Source organism: Carcharodon carcharias, chromosome 15, assembly GCF_017639515.1.
Source record: "Carcharodon carcharias isolate sCarCar2 chromosome 15, sCarCar2.pri, whole genome shotgun sequence".
Taxonomy (NCBI): domain Eukaryota; kingdom Metazoa; phylum Chordata; class Chondrichthyes; order Lamniformes; family Lamnidae; genus Carcharodon; species Carcharodon carcharias.
This window is the reverse complement of record NC_054481.1, coordinates 126808353-126819774: the sequence shown is the minus strand read 5'-3', so window position 1 is coordinate 126819774 and position 11422 is coordinate 126808353. Positions and strand designations below refer to the sequence as shown.

Here is an 11422-nt window from a genome sequence, read left to right as displayed (position 1 = left end):
AAGGTTGCGAGAAAAGACAATTAGCAATAACAACACAGGTATGTAGGACACATGCAACTAGAGTGGGATGATTTCAGGAAGCAACAGAATGAAAAGATAAAGCTCACATTAGTGAAGCACCACATACAAGAAACCATGGATACAGAGCCAACAATTTGAGATTGGCAGCAGAAAACTGAAAGGATAGTGTGCACTAGGCATGAGCGTAGCAGAATTGCACAAACACCCAGAAAAATTTGCATGGGAAAATAGCTTAAAATGATCTGAATTTCAAACATTGGGAAAAACCCAGGAGACACATGCTGGAGGAGAACAGACTGTTCTGTTCCTTGGTGTCACTTCTAGTATCGGGAACACTGCAGTTTTTAGAAATATGACTTTTTTATGCATTCTTAAGTTCACAAATAACAGATTCTGATTCATTTCAGTACCAATTACTAATGAAAGTACAAATATAATCTGCACAGTCTTGGTCCATTTATGAAAGTACAAAGTACCAGCTTAAGCTTTTGGATTTTGGGAACTCTATTTGGTTTCTGCCCTCATTCACCAAACCCATCACTGTGTTTCATGCATCAAGAAAATCTAAATGCTTTTAAGGAATTTTTTTCCATCACTTGTCCCCATCCCTCAAAATAACACTTAACCATGAACTAAACCATGTATACCACACTTTTAATGATGTAGTGATGTCTGAAGTGCAAAATGTATTCATTCAGATTTGATGGTCAAAAGATGTCTTTTCTTTAGTACGGTTGTTCTAAATAACAATCGCTCAACTTTCATTAACATGCTTTGGTGCTTCTCAAAACTAGTGTTGTCATGCTATTGGGTGTGGTGCTGCTTCATTAACTGGATGTTTTTGTATGATTGGGAAATTAAATGCAACTACATGCAGTGGCCAGCAAATCAGAAATCAAGACCTGGGTTCTAGAATAGTGCCAGTGAGTTGTGTGTTGCTGGTAAAGAATATAAACCAGGTCATACTCATGCCACCGGTAATATGCAGCCAACATCAAGTAAGTGCAACCCTTCCTAATGTTCCTTATTACAATGTTTCCCTTCGTAGTCCTCTTCCTCGTGCTTGTTTGTAAGTAAAGCTGAACATTCCTAAATCCAAAAACGCACAACTGTACATGATTTACCACCTCCTTGTGCTAGTCAGTTATCTCCCTAAAAGCATGTTCAACTGGGAGTAGAACAGGGAGTTGTTAATTTATCCAACAGTTGGCCTTCTATAAATTGGGACGCTACATGATGTCAAACTTTCTGATCAAAAGGGGTGGAGTGTTATCTCATAACTATAGAGGGGTGTGAATGAAGATTGAAAGGTTGCCTTTCAGGTTCAGACTCCTTTTGAGAGCAGCACTGTACCATACTAATTAGTCCCACTTCCCCAGTATGGTTACTGCATCCTGGTCCTTTATAACTGCTAGAAAAATAGAGCCACATTCATTGGTATCAATTGTGATTTTAAGTTGAGGGTCTGTGTGCTCTTAGTTAACATAGCTCTACCACAGTGAACCAGCCAACATTTAGGTATACCCACCCTGAGGCATTATCCTTACCTACAGCAGACAACAAAGACATCCTCTGTGATCTGGAAGCCAAAAACAGTGTTTTTGATGATAGCTACTCCCTTCCCCCAATCCACCCCTCCCCCTTCAAAAATAGTTTTATATTTGCCTACATTTCAAACGTTCCACTTTGTTGAGCCAACTGGTTGAAAAGAAAAAGGGAAAGGGGAGTCCTCAGAGAATTGGCTCTGCCCGTTTGTTCAGCTGCAAATGTCCATTCACCCTGGTCAGTATCACTTGGCAGTAAGTTGAGCTGTAGCAGGTCAGTCTGAACCATGTAAGAATGTGCGGACGGGAATAATACAATGCTGCTTTAACCCTTTACAGTGCAGGGCTTTTTTACCTATCCAAATAGAATTCCTGATGACTATTTGCATCTTCCATCTTCTCACTTTAGCAAGAGTTATCGCATACACTCATGTAAAAGTTGACCCCATGATTTTTGACTTAAAGAAACCTAATTTTTCACATACCTCTTACAAAAGTTCCCCACAGTTTTTCAAGGGCTAAGGCCCAAAAGTTTCAAAACCAAAGTATAATCCTGGAGATGCAATGTATATAATTTGTAATATTAGAAAATAAATAAATATTAGATAATTAATATGAATTCTTTAGCGTTGTTGGTTTTTACTTTGTTCCATTGCAACAGTCACTTTTGGATTTCACTCGAGCCCAAATCAAGCACATATATCAACCCCTCAGAAACATTACCTGTATTAAAATCGACCCCATGGCTTTTGGCCTAAGAAATTAGTCTCAAAAATTCCACTTTTGCATGAGTATATACAATAATAACCAAAACGAAAAAGTGGATCGATGGATAATTCGAAGTGAAGGGAAAGGACCCATCTCACTAGGGAAAGCCAGATTCATGTTGCTTTTGCAACTTGTGTGTCCTATTTCTAACAGATTTCTCATTCGTAGAAAGGCAGGATAAACAAAACGTTACTAGTCTTTTAAGTCGGTGTCACTCAAGGAGTGGGTCCAACAAACAGATTGTGTATAAAATTCAGCGATGTGCTGAGCTCAATCTGTTTTGTTTTCCCGGATATGAAGAAGGATGGTTGTCAAAGAATTTTTTTTTTCTCTCTCTACAAACCTCCTGTCAACATTTTTAGAAAATATATCTTTTGGTCGTGGACCTGTACCCAGCAGGTTGCGAGCTTTTAGGCTGATCACCTTCAAGTCAACAAGTAGCTGGGAGAGCCTAGTCACAAAGGCAGTGTAGAGGTGAACATATATCAGACTGCTATAACCTGTATCATCAATGCCATCACACATTGTCTTTTTCCTCAACTAGTAAATACGGAACAATGGCTTGATGCTAAATCTACCTCGGTTTGCTAGGCACGAGCGATAAAAAGAAAAATACATTGGCTGGAAAAAATTCTATAAACAAAACACAGGCTCGAGCAGCCTTTAAAAATATATATATATAAAAAAAGAGATAAATTTAACAATGAATCACCAATAGCCAGTTAAGTTGCATTTTCTTTGCATTCACTCAATGCAGTAGTAAGTCACATTAACGTTCTTCGTTTCTTGTGCATATGAGCACCAGTCAACACATTTTATAGAAATTCATACAATGTAGTGGAGCCTGGATCAAACTCATTCCAAATGCAAATATAAATTTGCAGATAGGGTGAGGGGGCAGGAGGGGGGGCAGATTCCATTTCACCATACCTGTTGGGGGAACCAGACAAGCTGCAACCCCATTTTACTCCTCTAACTTGCCTGCACCCATCAAACCTTTGATGAGGGCAGAGGGATGAGTTATTGACGATGCAAAGGCAGTGTTCATCTGCAGTGTGAAACTGTGTGACAAGGAGCAGTTGGCTGGACTGTCAAATCTTCCACAATGTCTTCAGAAGGTGTCCTGAATTACTGTTTTCTGATCAGTGCAGACCTTGGTAGAGGTAAACTGAGACGAAGATCAGATTTGCAGTCAAACTTAATCCCAGAAGACTTGTCCACAGGATGTTTTCACAAAATCCTTTGATAGAGATTTTGATACAAAATAGAATATATGTAAATAGAGTGAACGAGCAAAGCAAAATATTCACAATTACAGCTAACTAGTGTCGATGAATCAAGAAAATATACACCTTTTAAACTAGATGATTTAGTGTAATACATAAAAAATACAATTTTCTGTCAATTAGACCAGTTTTGTTTATTTTTAACTGCTTGGATGCACCAAGTCCTGAGGTGAGCCCTTAAATTGCTCAAGTACATATAGCTAGTGAATTGATGCGAATACAGAGCTAAGCCCAATGAAGCTGACATGAAAAGCAGGATTTTTCAACCCTTGCGAAAGATCACCTAAGGCTTACTCTTCCATTTTCAAGATCTTTTCTTCACTTGTTTTAAGATGTATGCTTTAGGTTAAAAATGAAGCCATTTTACTTTAAACGTACCACAGTATTGAGAACATTTTAAATCAATGAAACATTTTCCTTTTCAGAATTCTTGTGTTATGGGAAAATGTAATTCCATCCACCAGCAAATTTGGCTGTCTACAATTTTGCTCATTTAATGAGGGGACATTTTGTGATTAAAAACTTGCTAAATGCTGACTGTGCTGACCTCTTTTGATTGGAATCAACTTCTAGCATCTAAAAATACTGGCAGATTTGAAAATCTCATTGAAACTGCGCAGGCAAACTATGGGTTACCCTGACTATCCCAAACAGAAGGCTACAAAGAAAAACTTTAGTGACAGGGAAATCACAGAAAGTAACCACCCTAGCAAAACGCAAACTACAGTGACAAGTTCAGCTCCAGAGTCCAATCTCGGCTATTTAAGCACTTTCACCAAGTTAACCTTTACTTGCTCCAGTTATAACGGGTTTCAATTGAAGGCCTATGTTATCCTGCAGGGCAGAAGCAGTGAACAACCCAGAGCACTTGCATATCCATCAAACGGTCAAATTAAACACCTGGGTGTCTCGCATGAATCTTTTTGAGACACAGAGAGATTACACAGTTACAAAGCTTCTAATGTGCCGTGCTCCCTGTCAAGGTCAATGGTTGAATTTGCTTAACTGTTGAATTAACCCTTCTGTGAGCAGTCTTCAAACATTTTCAACTTAAAGGAACACTGTCTGCCAAAACAGTTTATTTGATTAGCATTGGGGAGGTCAACTGTGGCTTAATCCTTTCTTTAAAGAAACCATATGCTAAAGGGAAATACTCTCATGTATGCTGCAACAGCGCTACATGAGTACAAACCCACTAATAACCTACTTTGGATTGTCACAATGTCTCTCAAAGCAGGGCAGCTTTTATCTAAAAACAGCTCTCAGTGAGTTAATAATGCTGATTTAAAGTGAATAGAACATTGACAATAAAACCCTTTTTATGGATGTGAAACAGAAGTGAAATAAATGTCAAAACTTAGCTACTTCAATGCAGAACGTTCTGATAGCTGCTTGTACCTTTCCTTTATGCAACTGGATGAATGAAGGAAACCTTCAAAGAAAAATTCATTTTCTACCATTTACCAGGAACCTTAGGATGGACCCACTCCCACTTAAAATGTATGAAGATCAAAAATAATTGCTTGTTGAGAAAGAGAACTGCATTATTCAAATTGATTCTGAAGTTTCAGGAGGTGAACTAATGTTTATAAAGGTACAGGACCTCAAATCTGGCTATCCAAAAACTGACAGTGTCCAAAAACTGGACATGCGACCCCTGGTCCCACCCGACCCAGCTTGGGAAGGTTGCGGGGGGTTGCACGTCTCTGCACAGGTCTATCTTGAGTGTTTCTCAAGTGCTCCAGTGACCTCAAGTGAACACAACTTTTAAGTTGTCGCCTTATCAAAGCACCATCCAGCTTCAGTGTGGCTGCCTTATATTTATACTGGATTGCTGTCAATCTTTATTTAATTACGCCACAGGTACCGTGAAATGCCTTGGAGCTTTTCTCCGAAAACCGGCAAGATCTGAAATCTGGCACGGACTCAGTTCCGAGGTTGCCGGTCTTGCAGACACTCTACCTGTAATACGTTCAGTGATCACTACAGTTAGATTTGACATCTGATCTCCATTTGAGAAGAGGGGCGTGGACATTTCTAGCACTTCGGCACCAGTTTTGCTGACAGGATCTATTTTTACCGCAAGGATGAGATTACCCTTTTCCTATACTCTGCGTCTCTCCTGCAGTCAAGAACTTTGCACACATCGAAATGAATCTGCCTTGTCAAATCCTTCACAGTCTCACCCTAAACTATCCTTGCAACTCCTCCAGTCTTATGTCCCCTCCCACAACCTCAGGCCTTTCTATGTATCCCACCTCCGTTCGCCAACCCCAACCATCACTGGCAGCAGATCTTTATGTTTCCTGGGCCCTACTGTCTGGAACTGTCCCCATAAGCCCTCCACCCATCTTAAAAACCTTCCCAAAATCCGTCTTTTTAAATCGAGCATTCGGGCACCTCTCCTCGCCTCCCCAACATGGCTCAATGTCCGTTTCTATATCACTTTTATTTGTTTTCTACCCCTAGTGTAGTATGGCGACAATTTCCTACATTATAGCTGATATATAAATGCAAATTGTTGTAGAAGTCATTTGTACTTCAAAATATTGACAATGACAATTAAAGGGTCACTAACTTCTCAGGACCTCAAGTTTGGTTAACCAGACCCAAATAATCACTTGCTTCTGACCTGAAATGTAAAGCTATTGACCAATCCATCGATAAGTGTATATCCGATTGTCTTAGTGGGAAAACATGAATGATTTTGTTTAAAAAAAACTGAAGCAGAACACATACACCTCAGTTTGTGCTCTGCTATGCGAGGTAAACCGGCGCGCAGATTAGCACTCACCACCTAATTTAAAGAATCTTTGCATCACTATCTTTCTAAGCCAACAAGAAAGCTACAGATCATCACTCAGCACTGAGCAAAGCATCCCCTTATGATCTGACAACATTTGATGAAATGAATCACCAAGTGAGGCCACATTTCTGAGAACATCATTATCAATAATTCATTGCAAGAAAAAAATTAATGCCATGCTGTTCCACTATTAGTTTACTTGAGCTGTGTTTTCACCTTAGCACCTTTCGCTTTTGAAACTACAAAAAGTAATTTTCAGCCAGATTACGCTTTGACATGAAGGAGTAGAATGCATTCCGAGGTTTAGCTTGCAGCGGGGACATTCCTATGTTATGTTTCGCTTTTCGTGTTTTAACAATTGATTGCAAGAGTCAATACGTAAATTGAATCTGAGCCCGTCTCAATTGTTAACACTTCCAGCTCTGAATCACAAGGTTGTGGATCCAATGAGAAAATTAATCTAGATGTGACACTTAAATGCAGTGCTGACTTACTGCTACACCGGTAGACAAATTGTCTTTTGGATGAGATGTTAAACCAAAGCCCTATCTGCCATTCTCAAGTAGATGTAAAGGAACCCAACACACTATTTCAATTCCCACTGTCCTCGCCAACATTTCTCCCTCAACCAACACAGAGATTATTGAGTTATTCCTTCAATTGCTGTTTGTTGTATGCAAAGTGACTGCAGTGTTACAAAAGCAACAGAGAGACCAAAATTCCATCAGACATTCTGAAGATGTGAAATCTGCTATTGTTAGAAAGTAGAGAGAGATAGTTTAAGTAAGTTATATTTGTTTTTGTGGGTGTTAGGAAAGAGTTTTAGCTTTAAAGTTTAAGTCTGGTTTGTATTTCTGTGTTTGTGTGGTTAAGAAAAGGTCAAGGTGAGTTTTAGTTTCACTTTAAAAGGTGAAACCTGGGATCTAGTTTCATTTTGAGTGGAGGCAGCAGATCTAAAGCTGAAGGTAAACCTGCATTTCTAATGAGATTTTTATGACTCTTGAAGAGAACTTAAAGCAAACACAAGAGTAGAAGAAAGCTGTGCTGTTGCCTAGTGACAGGGGTCCAGAGAAGGAGACCCACTCCCCCCCCCCCCCCCCCCCCACACACACACACACACACACACACACACACACAAAAAACAGCAGTTTGAGGGGAGTTGAAAGAAGGTGCCAGGACAAGCAGGACATGCAAAGGACATATAACAGGTTTCAAACTAAGGATGAAAGTCTCAAAAGCCAGGGGAGTGGAACAGGAAAAAGTCCCAAGAAGATCTTCTGGACAAAGGAAGGACAGGAACTTGGAAAAGATTCTGTTAAGTGTGAGGAGCAGGGGAAGGTTTCAAGCTTCAAGCTTAAAGAAAGAAAAGCTGCAGGATGCAGATTTAAAGCAAGAGGCCAGAAGGTCCAAAGAGACAGCTGAAGGTCTGTAACTCTGCTATGGGCATGTGAAGCAGGTCTACTGTTGACAGCTGAGTTGGTGAGAGAGAGTGCGTGCTTGACTGCATGTGGTGACTCAGGGGAGAGGACATTGGAAGGAGAGTTCAAAACCCTGGAGGTGGACCCTTGCGGAAGGCGTCTGAGAGAAAGCTTCGGTTGGGAGATTATTCCAAAGCGAGTCCTTGGAGAGTGGAGATTGGAAACCCTTGTGTGAAATACAGAGTTCAGTGAGACTGGTTGGTTCACGGTTTGACAAGCAGCCGTGGGGGACTTGAGGAGAGATCCTTAGTATTTGTTTGGGGTAGCATCTGTCACTTGGTTTCAGAGTGTGGTGCGCCTGACCACAGGTAGCCAATTGGTTTACATGAACTGTGTATTTACTGTGAACATTAAAGTATAAGATAGTTTTTGTAACTTGTGTTATCCATACAAATCTGTATATATCTGTAAGAGCATAATTGTGGGTGAAGGAGTATTGTAATATAGCCTATCTTTTCTTGTTAAATAAACGTTTTATTCTTTTGTAAAAGTTCATCAGCTGACTCCTGTGACTCTGTTCAGTAGCTTCTCACCACGTATCTAAACAAAAAATAAAAGTTAGGATCTATCAAGCTGGGTTCCATTCTGGCATCAGGCTTGCCAGTAGTAACCTTAGCTGGGGATTGTAACACTACGTAAATGCAAGTTCCCTTTTTCCTTATATAGATCTTTATGGGTTAGTACAATCAATCTCTGGTTCAAAGTTATAAGTGCTCTCTGCAGCCCAATAAGGTTGATAGACCACTTTTATGCTGAACAGTAAACCACAGAACATGGGCCAGAGAACTTACAAACTTACAAACTAGTTTTAAGCTGGTTTGGGATGACATGGATTCAAGGCTGAAATGAAAGAGGGACCTTTAACTTTTTTAGAGTTTGGCACATGTGTCATTTTTAAAATAGAAAGTGAGCAGTTTCCCCTGTCATCTCCATCTTTCCCCGGTTTTAAGTTTGCCTTATTCTACCCTTTCTCCTGAGTGTTGACTTTTGTGAGGCTGAGTTACATGTGTACTGGAAGTGTTTTAGTGTTGTCTTCCCCCACCACCACCCCAACAAGAACTCGGTCTTAATGTGAAAACCAAGATACTTAGCGTCAGCTTATTTTTCAACAATATGTGGCATGGAAGCAGATCCTTGCTTGTCATCACTTGACATCCGTGTGCACTCACTTGTCAACAGGGGTCAATGGATAGTGATGGAGGGGCTAGTTTAGTCACTTCCTTCACTCAAGGAAGGTGAGCTCAACTGCAGCAGCTCGAGTGCTATCCCTATTGAGTATCGGCTGTAAAGTTGGGGAATTGAATCTGCACCCTTCTGCTCTTTCAGGCTTGTCACTACAACGGGCAGTGACTATATTCACTGGTTTACTTGGGTAGCCTTTACCCCCCACTTAGATTTTGATGGCAGCTCTTCATCCCTGAAGATGCTGCCTCAATTGAAAAAAAAAAGATTGGATTGAAGACAAATGTCAACTGAAAGTGCATTTTATCAAGCAGAAAGAGTTGGTACCTGTGGAGAAACAATACTCGTTTTCATGAGAAATGTAGTGGACAAAAATAGTGGCTTTAAAATATCATTCCCAGCAACACAATTAATTTACCCTGCTGGATAACATCCATATAAGCAGTACATTGGAGGAATATTCACATTTACTCTGAAGGCTTATAGGTCATAAAGTACTGATGCAACATTGAAGACATTTGAGACAAGCTTCTCACATCACTAGAAAAATGTAGGGGTTGCCAACTCTCCAGGATCGTTCTGGAATCTGCAGGATTTAAAAAAAATTTCTTTTATTCTTTCTCTGGATGGGAGTGACGCTGGCTGGGCCAGCATTTATTGCCCATCCCTAATTGCCCTGGAGAAGGTGGCGGTGAGCTGCCTTCTTGAACCGCTGCAGTCCATGTGGTGTGGGTACACCCGCACAGTGCTTTCTCTAGCGATCTGATACAATTCAGTGGCTTGCTCGGCCACTTTGGAGGGCAGTTAAGGATTAACCAAGTTGCTGCTGACCTAGAGTCGCATGTAGGCCAGACCAGGTAATGATGGTAGATTTCCTTTCCTAAAGGACATTAGTGGGCCAGATGAGGTTTTATAGTAATCTGGTAGTTTCCTGACCATTATTAATGAGAATAACATTTTATTCATGATTTTATTAACTGAATTTAAATTCCTCCAGCTGCTGTGGTGGGATACGAACTCATGTCTCCGGAGCATTACCCTGGGCCTCTGCATTACTAGTCCAGTGACCTTACCACATGCTAGGACGTCCTTAAAGGTTAATCTTCCACACACTGCTACAAACAAGCAGGGAGAAAAATCATAGGGTCATAATATTTTTTCCATTGAACGCTTTCACTTATTAGACTTCAAAATGTTGGAGGTTGGGAAAAAAGGTTGATTGAGTGACCCAGGCAACTGGAGTTGGGAGGTCGCAGAATGAAACCTCCAGGGATATGGCTAAGCTGAACTTGGGGCACCCAGAAACAGATCACATTGGAATGACCTTGTCACAGAGGCATTGCTCGTATGCAATACAAAGGACGCTTTGGCTCATTATACCTGCCAACAAATGATTTGGAGCAGAGTTTGCACTCTTGCGATTACTGCACGCAGCGCAGGTTGCACTGTTACTTAGCGCAAAAGCTTCCACAGGCAATGAAAACACTGGCTCATGGGTGATCAGTCAGGTTAGTAACAGATCACTCAGTATGGTCACGTCGTCATCATTATTCTGGCACGTGCCTCTACAATTATCCCAAAACACGTTCGGAGGTTAAATAAAAAATTGCCAGCTCACGAGCTGGAGCTCAAGAAGACCAGACCGTTAATTTTGCACCAGCTTCAATGTCCATCCAGCAACAAAAGCACTGCATGCATGAAATATATATGATGTTAATGATGTCTTTCTCCAAAATATTGATATTCTATTGGACTGGCTCTCCCAGATAGCGATAGGGGTTTCTTTACTAGCATTTTGTTTATTAAATCCTAGTGCAGGAATGATTAGTGCTTCCATAACATATTTTTTTTATAAATCTCCTCAGACGACACAATTAGGATGACAGCTATCCCTGGTTCCCCTTCGAGCTGAGGATCTGTTATGTCCACAAGTCTTGACCCCTTACTGCTCGTCGCTTTTAGAAAACACAAAGCATCATCCTTTCGGGCAGGTGCTTCCTAATCCAGCCACGAGCAGTGTTCAGGTCAAAAAGTCACATGCCAGTGGGCAGGGAGCTCAGTCTCTTTAGCCCTGGGTTGGGGTGGGGGTGGGGGGTGGAATTCCAGGTTTTCAACCGTTTACGAAAGGGACCGTCCGTCCAAAGCCAAAACCTGTCAGTACAGTAGTGACGCCCCCACCACCCACAACTTTAGCAGAAACTGCTTGGCAAGGACCAGAAGAAAACCAACAACTGCAAAAGCCATTTGGTGGCCATGATGATAAGGCAACAACGTTAAACCTCAAAATACATGAATGAAATGCTATGGAATATAGACCACAGAAAGGTTTCAAACAGA

The 11422-nt window shown here is 40.9% G+C and overlaps 1 protein-coding gene across 3 annotated transcripts in view; it reads right to left on the bottom strand.

Annotated features, from left to right (window-relative positions):
* Nucleotides 1–3041: 3041 nt before the first annotated feature.
* Nucleotides 3042–11422, bottom strand: part of tmem201 (transmembrane protein 201) — a 187327-nt gene continuing 178946 nt past the window's right edge. For 2 of the 3 annotated variants that reach the window (XM_041206450.1, XM_041206449.1), the window contains exon 11: nucleotides 3042–3573. In XM_041206450.1, coding sequence (XP_041062384.1) covers nucleotides 3476–3573 — 98 coding nt within the window. In that variant the 3' untranslated portion in view covers nucleotides 3042–3475. The remainder of the gene's footprint in view (nucleotides 3574–11422) is intronic. The other variant, XM_041206451.1, reaches the window with a different exon arrangement.